Source organism: Molossus molossus, unplaced genomic scaffold (assembly GCF_014108415.1).
Source record: "Molossus molossus isolate mMolMol1 unplaced genomic scaffold, mMolMol1.p scaffold_m16_p_28, whole genome shotgun sequence".
Lineage (NCBI taxonomy): Eukaryota > Metazoa > Chordata > Mammalia > Chiroptera > Molossidae > Molossus > Molossus molossus.
This window is the reverse complement of record NW_023425364.1, coordinates 776,406-790,005: the sequence shown is the minus strand read 5'-3', so window position 1 is coordinate 790,005 and position 13,600 is coordinate 776,406. Positions and strand designations below refer to the sequence as shown.

General features: G+C 55.2%; 1 protein-coding gene across 1 annotated transcript in view; it reads right to left on the bottom strand.

Annotated features, from left to right (window-relative positions):
- The window catches only part of PEMT (phosphatidylethanolamine N-methyltransferase), a 79,472-nt gene extending 72,078 nt beyond the window's left edge, over positions 1-7,394 (bottom strand). The window contains exon 1 of the mRNA XM_036278419.1: positions 7,240-7,394. Coding sequence (XP_036134312.1) covers positions 7,240-7,302 — 63 coding nt within the window. The 5' untranslated portion in view covers positions 7,303-7,394. The remainder of the gene's footprint in view (positions 1-7,239) is intronic.
- Positions 7,395-13,600: the final 6,206 nt, after the last annotated feature.

The following is a 13,600-nucleotide window of genomic DNA, read 5'->3' as shown; positions in this document are numbered from 1 at the left end:
GCACCTGGCAGCACTGGCAGCCGGGAATGGTGTTCCCCGTTTTGCCACCAGGACCTTGGGGTAGACACTGTCCTCTCAAAATGCATAAGATGGTTCTGAGAATTCAGTTCAGCATCAGTCCGCAGACACGGAGCGTGCCCTGGGGAGGGTTCACTGTAGCGGGTCAGAGACAGTGACGTCGGAGCCAGGGCTGGAGCCCTGGAGAACCGGCACCATGCCAGGTGGCAAGCAGCCCTGGAGTCCGAGGCTCACATGCCTCATCTCAGGCAGCCCTTTCCACCCTGGTCCCACCCACTCCACCGATAAGAAAGCGGCGGCAGGGAGAAGCCCTAGCCCCCAGGTAAAAGCACCTGATTCCCGAGACTGTGGCTCCTGTACAGACCAGGGCCCCCGCTGCCGGAGGGGCCAGGATAAACGTCCCGAGAGACCAGGCACAGGAGAAAGAAGAAATGTGCTTCTTTCCTCTTTTGTGGGAGCAGAGGTGGAGGAGGGAAACTGAGGCCCTGAACGGCCGCCAGCAAGCCTGGCTGAAGCTGGCAGCGAGTGGCGTCCTGGCAGGTCTCCCACTCAGGGCCGAATGGGTCAAAACCACAAACTCAACCCCTGTGGGTCGGGTCGACCTGTCCCGGGCAGGGCAGGATTGGGTGCCTCCGGTCACCTTGGAGAGGGGCCGGGATTTGCGTTGCCTGGAGAAGGCCACTGGCAGGAAGGATGAGTTGGAGCTACAGCAGCATTGCAGGCAGAGAGAGAGCGGACCGGGCGGAACAGAACCCACAGCAGGGTCAGACGTGACCCAGGAGCTCCCTCAGCTGCCCTTGCACACCTGCGACCGGCCTTGACTAAGGGGAGTGCCCCCCTCCACCTTATTAAAGTAGCGGAAATCCTGGTGTTCTTCCACCGGGCAGTTCTAGAAGGGAACCCCCCTACGGTCGCAAACGGCAGAGCCCCCCATGCCTGCACGGGCCGGGGCCACCACCTACCGCACTACCGCAGCAGAACCTTCCCCTCGTCCAATGGCCTCAGGACCGCAGCCCGTGGGCAGCCAGCACGCGTCTCGTCAGGTCCGCTGTACCACGGGGTTTGAGAACAGTTCGGGATGACTCGCCACAGGTCAACAGCACCCAGGGCCACATTGTGACATCCAAACAAACAGCTGGCCCGAGTCAAAGTCACATCGATCCCCAGTGAGCTCCACACACCAGACCCCGAAGGGCAGGAGGAATGGGGTAGGGGGAGGAGCCCGAGGGGACGGGGGGCCCCCAGCAGGACCCTGCATCACTGCGAAGCGTGTCTTTGCGGACACGGCCCCCCTGCCTCTCCTTGGGGGGCCCACACGCTCCCAGCACTCTCAGTTGATCTGGGCAAAGGGTACTGACCAACTTTGGGTTAGAAGCCCTATGCCTGGAACAGGCTAAGAATAAATGTGCCGAAGTCTTTTTTCCTTGAAAAAGTTTTATACTAAGACAACTCCCCCAACCTCATTTTCCTGCTCTGCATTGGGGGGGGCCTGACTCAAAGCTCCCCCTGGTCAGCCCACAACACGGCTGGAATCAGGGTACGCCCACCCTGCAGGAAAGGGCAAGCAGGCCTCCATGTCCAGTCTCAGCCTGGGGCTCCCTGTGGCGAGTTGGGGCAACGAGACCGCTCAGGGGAGAAGACCTGCGGGAGCACCGTGTTCAGAGGTGCTTCCAGGGCCCGGGCTGCTCTGTCCCCGCCCTCCGTCTGCCTCATGCCAACGAACACAGGCCTCCCACCTGTCTTCTGGAAGGGCCCACAGGAACATGCAACTACGGAGAAACCGGCGCCAGGGCGGACGGACCCAAGGGATGTGGCCCCCACTCTGGGACTGAAGGTCAGGCACCCCGAAACCTCAAAGGGCAGGAAGCTTGCTGAAAGGTCACAGTGTGGCACTTTCTGCAAAACCACTGCCTTGGAGCGCCCCCAAACCACAATAAGAAGCAACGCCGGCCGCTGCTCCTGTGCACTAAGTCCGCAGCTGCCTCAGGACAGAACGGCGCCCTTCCTTCCTTCTTCATTCAGCAGCCCTGTCTGGGGCGGTGGACACCAGGCCCGGGCCCGGGCCTCCTTCCGGGCAGTGGGGTCTGTGTCCCCGGGCTCCCTCTCTCTTCTCCTCCACGTGGGTGACACTGCTGACCCCTCTCCTCCACAGTCACCAAGAGCACATTCTGGGCCAGAAAACAGGTATTACATGTAAATGGTAAGAAAGCACGAAAATGTTACTAAACCATCACAGAACTATACTAGAAATCAGTAACAGAAAGATATGCCCAGACAGTATGACTCAGTGGTTGAGCGTCAACCCAGGCACCAAGAGGTCGCCAGTTGGATTCCCGGTCAGGGCTCATGCCCAGGTTGTGGGCCCAATCCCCAGTGGGGGGCATGCAGGAGGCGGCCAGTCGATGTTCTCTCTCATCAGTGTTTCCATCTCTCCCTCTCCCTTCCTCTCTAAAACCAATTAAAAATATATTTTTAAAAAAAAGAAATAAATAACAGAAAGATACTTGTTAAAATAGAATAACCCATGGATCAAGAGGAAGTCTGAAAGAAAATTTTAAAGTGTTTTCAACTGAAAGAAAATACATCTCAGAAATGGTGGGAAACGGGTTTAAGGTGGAAACCTACAGCTTCTATTAATAAAGAAGGAAAGTCTCGAATCAGTAACACGAGCTTTGACCTTAGAGAGTTAGAGCTAGGGGAGTCAGCTGAACTCAGAGCTGGCAGAAGGAAAAAGTAAGAGACCCAAAGCAATCAAACTGAAAACAGAAATACAGAGGGGGAACAAGCCAAACCCAGAACTTGTTCTTTGGGGAAAACTAAAATCAGTAAACCTCCAGCCATAATGGGTAAGGGGAAAAGACACAACGGACTACACCAGGAGTAACGGGGGGCCTTCCCAGGACCAACACATTGCAGGGGTACAGGGAACATAGAACTCAGACGAAAGGGTCCAACCCTGGACAGACACAGCTACAGAAATTCATTTGGGAAGATACAGTCCTGTACCTATTAAAGGAATGGAACTCACAGTTTAAAACCTTCCAAAAAACAAAGCTACAGACCCTAACGGTTTGTTGGATGACCTCTACCCAACACTTAAGAAAGAAATAACATCGATCCCACAAAAGCTCCCTTAGAATACAGAAGAGGAGGCGCCCCTTCCCAGCATCATCTTAATACTGAAACCAAAGACACTACAAGAACCTGCACAGCATCCACATTCCCTGGGAACACGGCCACCAAAACCTCAACACGATGAACAGTAAGTCATCCCCAGCGGTGTCCACTCAGGCCAGCGTGTCAGGACCAAGTGGCCGTCACCCCAGGAACGCAGAGCCGGTCTAACAATCGGTTCATCACTGTAATTCACCATCTCCACAGACGGGTGAGGAAAAGCCACGATCATCTCAACAGAGGCACAGGAAACAGTGTTCCACGAGTTTACGTGTCTTCCCCAAGACCAGGCAGAGGGAAGCCCAACCCTGCTGTTTTGATTCCAATCCAGAAAATACTGAAGACAAAAATGACGGACTTGAGAACCTCACAAAAAAAGTCTTGCAATAAAATGGCCTGATGTCCATTCTAACGAAAGTGGTGACACCAGAAGATTTTTGAAAACATCAGTAGACGAATGGATAAAAAGCTGTGGTACATATACACAATGGAGTACTATGCAGCTGTAATAAAGAAAGATCTCTTATCCTTTGAGACTACATGGATGGACCTGGAGAGTATCATCCTAAGTGAAACAAGCCAAGCAGAGAAAGACAAATATCATATGATCTCACTTATCTGTGGAATATAATGAACATAACAGTCTGATGAATGGGGTAGTCCCAGAAACGTGAAGTAGGGTACAGACTGACAATCCCAAGAAGAGGGGGTGGTGGGAGAGAGATAAACCACAGAACTTATATGCATGTATGCATGAACAATGGACACGGACAACAAAGCTGGGGACAGGGCGGGGAGGGAGGGGGAGAGGGAAATCGGTGGGGGGGGAGGAGAAACATCTGTAAAAAAATAAATTAATTAAAATAAATAAAACACTTTGTGGAGCAGGCAAAGCTCTGCCCAGAGGGTCAATCAGGGTGCCCCCATCTGCCCCCTCCATTTTGCCCCCCATGCTTTGCTCAGCCTCCCACATCACACGTGGCCTCAAAGATTCCAGAACACGCAGCCTTTGCCTTCCTTCTGAGGACCACCTCAGGTGAGATACACTTTACAACGTGTACAGCTCCTCTGCCAGAGCTCCATTATTATGCCCATTTTACAGATTAAGAAACTGAGGTACACCTCGCGACACCTACATGGAGTGCCAGCACCCATCCACCCAGTTAGCTTGCTTCATGCTGCCGCCAGCTGCGGAGCAGGGTTCTGGAATCCATGGCAAGAATCCCACGGTAGGAGGGAAAGAAGGGCCTTGGCCAGTGAGGCTACAGCAGGTACATGCCATACCCCAACAAGTGATTTTTAAAAAACAAAATCAAGATTCTGCACCAAATAGAACAAGTCCCTATCAGGGCACATGCCCAGGTTGTGGGCCTGATCCCCAGTGGGGGGCATGCAGGAGGCGGCCAATCGATGTTCTCTCTCATCGATGTTTCTATCTCTCTCTCCCTCTCCCTTTCTCTCTCTAAAAAAAATCAGTAAAGAAAAAAAAAATGTTTTTTTAAAGAAAAGTAATCTCATCGACTTCTTTTTACTTGTTCACACGTGGCTCCTGGAGAAGTGTGCGTGCTGATTGGACACACGACATCCCTGGCACGGGGCCAGCGCTCCGAGACCCTGCAGCTCAGAGGCCCACGAGGCGTACAGGCACCTGCAGCTCACCTGGGCCTGGGACTGAGCTTTAGAACCAGAGATCTGGACTGAGGATGGAGGACAGCTACCACATAAAACAAATACATAATGTTGTATGTTGTTGTTTTATTTTTTGAAGGGAAATCTCTTGGCCACAGGAAGCTTAACTGTACCAACAAGGGCCGCAGTGAAAACAACTGAACAATGGTCAACTAGGGTCACTGTGGCCTGGCCCGGTTCTCTCCACCGGCACGGGCCATCGGGCTCTGGAGAGTGGGGAGCAAGAGCACCCAGCCAGTGAACCCTCCCCACCCAGGGCGGACCCTCACCTCCTGCTTCTAAGTCCAGAGCACAGGCCTGGCTTAGATCCCCGAGGGCAGACCCTGCCCCTCCAGCTAGGCCTGCACTGGGCCCATTGCCCCTGGCATTCTGCCCTATGGCTCAAAGGCTTCCCCCACCTCTAGCTAATGATGAGCCAGTCACTCGTCCATGAGGCATCCATCCCTAGCCAGGCAATGCTGAGGGTCCCTCTATGGCATTCCATGTGCCCTTCTCATCTGAGATTTGTTGTGGTAGAAAACATGGATCACAGCTCCACCACTGATCCTGTGTGTCCAGAGATTCTCTAATGGCCATTTACAATGTAAGATTCAAGCCTGCCCATGTGGCTTAGTGGTTGAGTGTCAACCCACGCACCAAGAGGTCACCAGTTCAATTCTCGGTCAGGGAACATGCCCAGGTTGTGGGCCGGATACCCAGTGGGGGGCATGCAGAAGGTGGACAATCGATGTTCTCTCTCATCGTTGTTTCTTTTTTTTTTATCCTCACCCAAGGACATTTTTCCATTTTTTTATTCAGACAGAGCAGGAGGGAGAGACAGGAAGAGAGAGAAACATCGACGTGAAAGGGGCACATCGAGTGGCTGCCGCCCGCACAACCCAACCAGGGCCGGGGACAAACTGCAACTGAAGTACATGACCTTAGCAGGAACCGAACCTGGGTCTCTCTGGACTGCAGGCTGACGCTCTAACCGCTGAGCCAAACTGGCCAGGGCTCTCTCATCGATGTTGCTATCTCTCTCTCCTTCCTTCCTCTCTCTCTAAAATCAATGAAGAAAAAAAATTTTTTTAACAATGCTAAGAATTCCACCAGTACCATCATCCTCCAGGGAGCGGCTCCCTGGGGGTGGTGATGATCTTCCTTGATCTGGGCGCTCATTACATGGGAAAGTTTACTTTGTGAAGATGCCTGAGCTGTACCCATTTGATATATCAGTCATTTAACTGTATGTTATTAAAAAAATAACAGACATCTTCCTCTCCTCTGCCTCCTACCCATCCACTTCCACTCATCCTGACTACCTCCAGGCCACACGCTAGCCTCTTGTGCCTTGAACAGTACTTCCTCCAGAGGCCTCTGCCCTGCTGTCCCTCCATGGAGAGCATCTGGTCCCACTGGTTATCACTTGGGTCTCAGATAACCTCCTTGCAGATAGAAAACCAGCTATATCTGGGGATTTCACTCCCCCCTTCCCACCAGCTGCTCCCTGAAACATGACCTGTTTTATGTCTGTCAGAACATTTTTCTGTTTCCAGGCTCACTGCCCCCCCGCCCCAAAACGAACGGTGAGAGCAGGCTTGAACTGCCCCCCTGACAGTTCTCAACCATCAGCTGAATCAATGACTGGGGAAAGGGAACCAATGAACCAGATTAAAGGCTGCTTCGGCCGAGACATATCTTACTCTGGCTCCACGTAGCGTGGTGGATGGAGATGAAAAAGGTAAGTGAAAATCCAGGAGGAAGGGCGATGCAGGAGGGAGGACGAGCCCCTAGAAGTGGGAGCCTGGCGAAGATGCCAGGAACAAACTCTCCGGCCTGGGACTTTGCAAAGGGGCCACCACCAGCCAGGTGCCAGCGTCGGGGGGCCCACCCCGCAAGATGCTTCCCAGGTGGTACAGCGCTGCCCCATCCCCACTGTGCAGCTGGCTCGGGCCTGGGGCAGGCTGGTCTCCTGCCCGGGGCGCAGGGGCGCAGGGCCTCTCACGGCCCCCACACATTACATGCCCCACCATCCACACCCCCAAACACACCTGCCTCGCACACGCTCCGTCCACGGGTATGCGGGTCACACACACTCACACCAGATTCCGGACACTCGGGCACCTCTGCCCGCCCACCCCGGCCCCTGCCAGCCCGTCACATCGCGCCCCAGACACACGCGACCCCGGGAGCGCCCCCACACGCACCCTCCGCGGTGCACACACGCACACAAGCCTCGCCCGGCAGCCACGCCTCCGCGCTACGCCCCGCCCCCGTTGCCTGGCGACGGTGGGCCCGCCCCCCGGGCGTTGGAGGCGGCGCCGCAGGCCCGCAGACTCCCGACCCTCCCGGCGGCCGCGGCGGCCTTGCGCTCAGTACCTGCCTCCAGTCGATGCTGCCGAGGCCTCCGCAGCAGTCGGGCCCAGCCGCCGCACTGCTCATAGGCGCCGCTCCGGGCCCCAGAGCCTCTCAGCCAGGGGACCGCCTCTGGCTGGATCACGCGGGGGCCTCGCGCCAGCCAGCTGCCCCCAGGCCCGGCCCCATCGCGCCCGGAAAGCGCAGCCTGTCGGGGCGCTTTCCCGGTGACCCCAGCGTCTGCGGCCTTCTGGGAAATGTAGTTTCGTGCCCGCGACGCGCCCCTTCGCTGGCGCTCGCCCGCCGGCCTTTCAAGGAACCGGGAACTACAAGTCCCAGGACGGCGCTGCAGGGGCTGCAGTTCCGAGGTGGATCGCAGCGGGGTCCGCTCGGCTTCGGCCTCCCACCGGTCCCGGGTCCCCGCTCCCGCCCTCGGCCCGCCGACTGACCTGCGTTCTGTCCGAGGCTGGCGGCGGCGGCGCTGCAGGCCGGCGGCGGCAGGTCGGAGCTTTAAGTAGCTGCCTGCGCAGCCCCCCGCGGACTTGGCCTTTGGCCCGGGCCTCCCGCCCCCTCCTGCGCCTCGCCTTTGCCCGGAGGCGGCGCAGGCCGAGCTCACCCTGCGGCCTGCAGCCTGGGCGGCTCCTGGCGACCCTCGGCGTCCGCGGTCGGGCCCCGCCGGCGGCGCCTGCTCCAGCCCCGCGCTCCTTCCCGCATCCCCTCGTCCGCTCACCGGGCGTCTGGGGCCGGCTGGGTCCTGCCCCGTGTCCTAAAGGAAGTGAGACCCAACACGAACAAAGGGTTACACCTTGGCTAAGTGCTGTGATGGAAAAACAGGGGGCTGAGTTGGATGGTACCGAGGGGTTGGTGCCAGACCTGCCGAGTGCGGGGTAGGGCGGACCGGGAAGGGGCTGGTGCAAGGCCAGGGCGGGATTCGGGGCGCTGCAGGAGCCCAGAGAGGCTGGTGAGCTGTGCAGGGGGGACAGGGAAGGGCTGAGAGGAGTGCGTGGTTGAATCCCAGCAGAGCCTCTCCTGGAGCCGGAGTTCCAGGCGAATATGGGGAAGTAGACTGAGGTTCCCATGTTCTGCGCAGTCACCCAGCCTACGGGGAACCCGCACTCGTGCATGGCAGCTGCTTCCTGCTGCAGGCTGTTCGCTGCTCTCCCCCTTGGCCCTAAGCACCTGTAACCTTGAAAGCATGTGCTGAGCAACCCACTGGATGCCCCCGTGCTGACTGCTTTGCGGATAGGCCCAGCCTTCACAGCATCGTCAGGTGGGGCAAGCTTTGGAGCATGCACCAGCTCTGGCTTTCAGTTCTTTCTAAAGTAAAAGGCCCTGGCCAGTGTAGCTCACAGGTTAGAGCGTCGGCCTGCACACCGAAGAGTCGTGGGTTCGATTGCCGGTCAAGAGCGGTACCTGGGTTGCAGTTTCAATTCCCTGGCCCCAGTTGGGGTGCATGCGGGAGGCAGCCAATCGATGTGTCTCTCTCTCACATCCATGTTTCTTTCTCCCTCCTTCCCATGATCTCAAAATCAATGGGGAAGCCCTGACCAGTTTGGCTCAGGGGTTAGAGTATTGGCCCGCGGACCAGAGAGTCCTGGGTTCGTTCCCCATTAGGGGCACTTAGCCTCGGTTGCAGTTTGTCCCCGGCCCAGTTGGGGTCGTGCAGGTGGCGGCTGCTCAATGTGTCTCACGTCGATGTTTCTCTCTCTTCCTCCCTTTCTCTCTCCTGCTCTATCTGAAGATAAATGCAAAAATGTCCTCAGGTGAGGATAAGAAAAAAAAAACAATGGGGAAAAAATACCCTCTGATGAGGATTAACAACAACTACAATGAAGTAAAAGGAAATACATATGGTAAAACTCAACACACAGGACCTGAACTCCCCACACAGTGCTGTGGGAACTGCTTCAGTAACCACAGGCCACAACAGGGCTGGGTACACAGTAGGTGCTCAAGGGCCAGTTTGCCTACTGACCATTGTTATAAGGGTCAGGAGGGCCCTTCAGGGTGTCCAGTCAGGGCCTGCTAGAACCAGAGCCAATTCTGAGGAACCCGCCAATGGGGAGGGTTTTCACTGAGCATTCCCCCTGCCCCCCACTCCACAGCTACTTCATAGAAGCCCCAGTTTTCTCCTGACCTACTTGGCCGCCCATTGTTGTATCAAGCCAGGAAAATGATTTTTTGTGTGTGTGTTTGGTTTATCTGAGAACAAAGAAGGTAAATAGCAGAGGTCACACCAGAGCTGATGCAACCAGAGGCATCTACTCCTCCACCCCAGCCCTCCCCCGCTGCTCTCCCTCTGCAAAGGAAATACCCAGCCGTGCAGAAGCCAAGCTACAGCTTCAAATGTGATTGGGGTTGTTCAGATCAAAAGCCTCCTGCTGAAGATATTTGGGGGCAGAAGTCTTTGGCCTTTTGAAAACTCCCTGGCCTGAGAGCTTGCAGGGACATCCCCTCTGCTTACCTACCTCAAGTGATGGAATGTGCACCACCTGGTAAGGTAGCCGCCACTGTATATTTGTGATACAGACCCTGACACCTTAACAAATAGAGCTGCTTCCCCCCTCAAGGTTCTCTCTCTCTGCCTCTTGATAGCTCTTCAAATAAGGAAAGCCATTTATCACATCTCGAAGTCTGCCCCAGGACAAACATCTCCAGGTGACCAGGAGTTTGACCCTTGCTAAAAGCCATTTCTACATTTCTTCTTGCCTTCTCCTCCCCTCCTTCCCCCAGGGGCACTGGACCTGGCCACGTGGCTGCCAGCCATCACTAAAATGGGCTTTTATTACTAAAATTCACATTTGCTTATTGGGTGGCTTTGGGTAAAACCTAAATCTTCCCTGACTATGAATCTATTTTCTGTCCATAAAATAGGTGTAACAAGAGCTCTTGAGCATAGCTGTGGTAAGGAGTCGAGCTGATACTATGTACAAAAGTGCTCAGAACACAGTTCTGATAAGTGTGTCTCCCTGCTTTCTGTATAGCTGAGATCACATGCATGACACTCCTGGACACACTGGAGGTTAGGAGCAGCCCAGCACTGGGGCCCAGGAGAGCTGGGTGGCAGTGCTACCATTGTAATGAGCTAGGTATTAATCATAGGAAAGGAGCAAATGGGGAAGCCAGGCATTATAGGCATGCATTTGGGCAGCTTCACCAGGAAGCTGCAACTTCACACTCCCCAGGAAAACACCAGCCCCTTCCCTGCAAATCACTGGGGGAATGGACCCACCAAAGGGGAAATAAATGCATGTGCAGTGACGTTGGGGTGACCAGGGAAAGTGCCTGTCAGTCACATCTGGGCACAGAGATCATTGGCCAGAATGGGCATGGCCACTGCAAGCCAACTAAAATGTGGGGGTACACAATCCCCTAAACAAAGGAGCTTGTTCTCTTGTGACTCCTGGCTCTCTTGCATTTGCCTGGATGGCCCATGGCCACGTGGACCCCACAGGCAGTGGACTAATGGACTCCACTGGAAACAGGCCAAGCCAGCCTGATGCTGGGCTGGTCTCGGCTCCAATGGGGAAGCGAAACTGGACACTGGCTCTGACTTTAGCTCTGCCAAAGGCCCAGCTACACGCCTTCCTCGGGGAGACCGAGGGAAATGAGACCTTGGGAACTCAGGGGTTTCATTCCACAGAAATAAAGCTTTCTACGATATCCCATCCTCCCGGGAAGTGTCAGAAAATTCCTTTTCTCTGGATATCACAAGAACTCCACTCCCACGAGCAGAAGGTGGGTAGAGGACCTCTCCTCACTGGTACCCAGAAGGATGTGGGGTGGGGAGCCAGGACGGGCAGCCAGAGCTGCTCTCCACACAGCCTCCCTGACTCACCGGAAACCATGTCATCGGGAGTTCTTTAAAGCAATAGGTGTCCAGGATGCCCAGCGGCCCACTCCTAGATGTAGCCGATTGTCCCCAGCCTGCTTGTGGAGAGTCCAGGAACCGGAGAGTGGCAGGTTCAGCAGGAGCCCCAGGGGGACCTGGGGCAGGACAACACCATTGTGATGAGTGCACCCTCCCTTCCACCTGTGCTCAGGAAGGAGCCCCAGTGACCTCCTATTGGTGGGAAGAGGGCTCAGGAGTGGACTCACCTGGATCCAGTAGTCCAAGGCCCAGGAAACACCAGCAAGGACATTGGTGCCGGTGGGGCCTCCCTGTCCCCCAGTATCCACAATGCAGACCACCCCTGCCTTCCTGCTGGCCTCTGCTATCCCTGAAACTCCCAGGCACCTCGGGGCCTTTTCGAAAGTGGTGCCTTCTGCATGGAATGCTGTCCCTCAGATGTCCTGACAGCTCCCTCCCTCACCGCCTTCAGGTCGAGAATCCCTTTCCAGGGCACTGAACATGTCGGATCCCCCTACACTCTCCATTTCTCCCCAGCTTTATTTCTCTGCAGCCTTATTACCATCTAACAAATGTACTCAGTTCACTTATTTTGTGTGGTGTGTCTCCCCCAGTAGTATAAAGCTTCATGAGGGCAGGGACTTTTATCTATTTATAGTTAACTCTCACCCTGCACCTGGATCATGCCTGGCACAAATCAAGTGCTCAAGAATGAATGGAATGAATGAATGAGTGAAGAATGAATGAATGAATGAATGAATGAATACTTCTGTCATTCCCATAGTTTGGGATTCCTTGGGCAAAACACTTCTCTGGGCCTCAGCGGCCTGTCTATGGAATGAGGAGGGTGAAAAGATCTGTGAATAAGAAATCAAACTAACCAGTGAGACTTTAAGTCCCCACCACTTCCTGGCTGTGTGGCCCGAGGCAGGTGGCTTACACTCTCTGACTCTTGTTAGAGGAGGACATCCTAAGTGTAAAGCATTGGCTAGGATGTTTGAGCTCTCACAAAGCTGCAGGCTGAACACTCGGCACTGTTTTCTTTAAGCCTTGCCACAGCCCGGTGAGGTAAGGCAGTTTTCTGACTTTCCAGACCAGGGAACCTACTCGGGCGGCAGGGCGTGGCCCAGAGTCCCGAAGCCTCCTGCCAGCCCTCAGCCCTGCCTCCCTGGGAAGGAAGGCACGGGGCGGCAAGAGCCGAGCTCAGGGCTGCTGCGGGATCCAGCAGCTCGCAGGCATTCGGTTCTGAAAACACGTCACATTTCTGCAGCTCCTCTGTGTCTTTCCTTCCCATTCGCCCTTCCAAGTTCATCTGAAGTCTCCTCTCTGAGAAGCTGGCTGCTCCCGCGAGGACCAAGGCAAAGCTTGTTCCTCACCATGGCCCCGGGTAGCCTGGTGCGGCCACCCTCCAGGTCGTGTTCTGAGCTGCCACCACGCTGGCCTCTTCTCGGTTGCTTCCAGCCACAGGGCCTTTGCATCTCCTGGTCCCGCTGCCAGGCACACTCTTCCCTCTCTTCTCGGACAGCAAGGACCTTCCCTGCATGGCCACCGCGTCTCCTGCACCCGGCGCATTCAGCATCTGCCAGGCACTCCCGGAACTTCTACCAAACAAAGGCATACGTGAATCAACGAGGGCAGAAATGAATCTTAGAACAGTGAAAGGACCCCTCAAAACTGGAGACAAAGTAAAGCTATTTTCAGACAAACAAAGGCTAAGAGAATTTGTCCCCAGCAGCAGGAGGAAGAGGGGCCAGAGCCCAGGACCACAGAAAGGAGGAAGGTCACTGAGGCAGGTAAGTCTAAGTGAACATCAGATGTTCGTGACAATACAAATGGCTTGCGGCCGTTAAAACATTAATCTTGGTAACGAGAGAAAGGCAGGATCTCCACAGGGCTGTCCTCCCAACACCTGCAGAACCTACATTCTTTTCAAGGTCACATCTGATTTGCCCAAATTGGATGCGAAGGCATGAAGCAACTCTCAGTAGATTTCAAAGGATCAACGTCCCACAGCTTGTCCTGCTAACACAGTGAAGTTAAAAAACATCGCCTGACAATACATTTCTGTTCAAACCCGAGACAGCCCTGGCTGGTTGGGCTCAGCAGTAGAGCACCGGCCCACAAACCAAAGATTCCAGCCAAGGGCACATACCTCGGGTGCAGTTCATCCCCAGCCCCGGTTGGGGTCATGCGGGAAGCAGCCAGTGTGTCTCTCTCACATTGATGTTTCTCTCTCTCTCTCTCTCTCCCCCTCCCACTCTGTCTGAAGATAAATGTAAAAATATCCTCGGGTGACAATAAAAAAAAAAAAAAGACAAATCCTAGCGACAAGGTCTAGTTGGTTCCACCTGGACGGGTCTATCCACGAACCAAGAGGGGTGGCTGAAGGTGTAGGGGCCAGACCTGGCTGGTGGGTTGGGTGACCAGTCCTAGTCAAGCAGCGGCGCCCAGGGGCAGGGAGAGTGGTCAGACTCCAGGAGAAGACAGCATGTCCCACTTAGTGGTTCGAGGGCGGGGAAGTGGGGGTGGAGGATG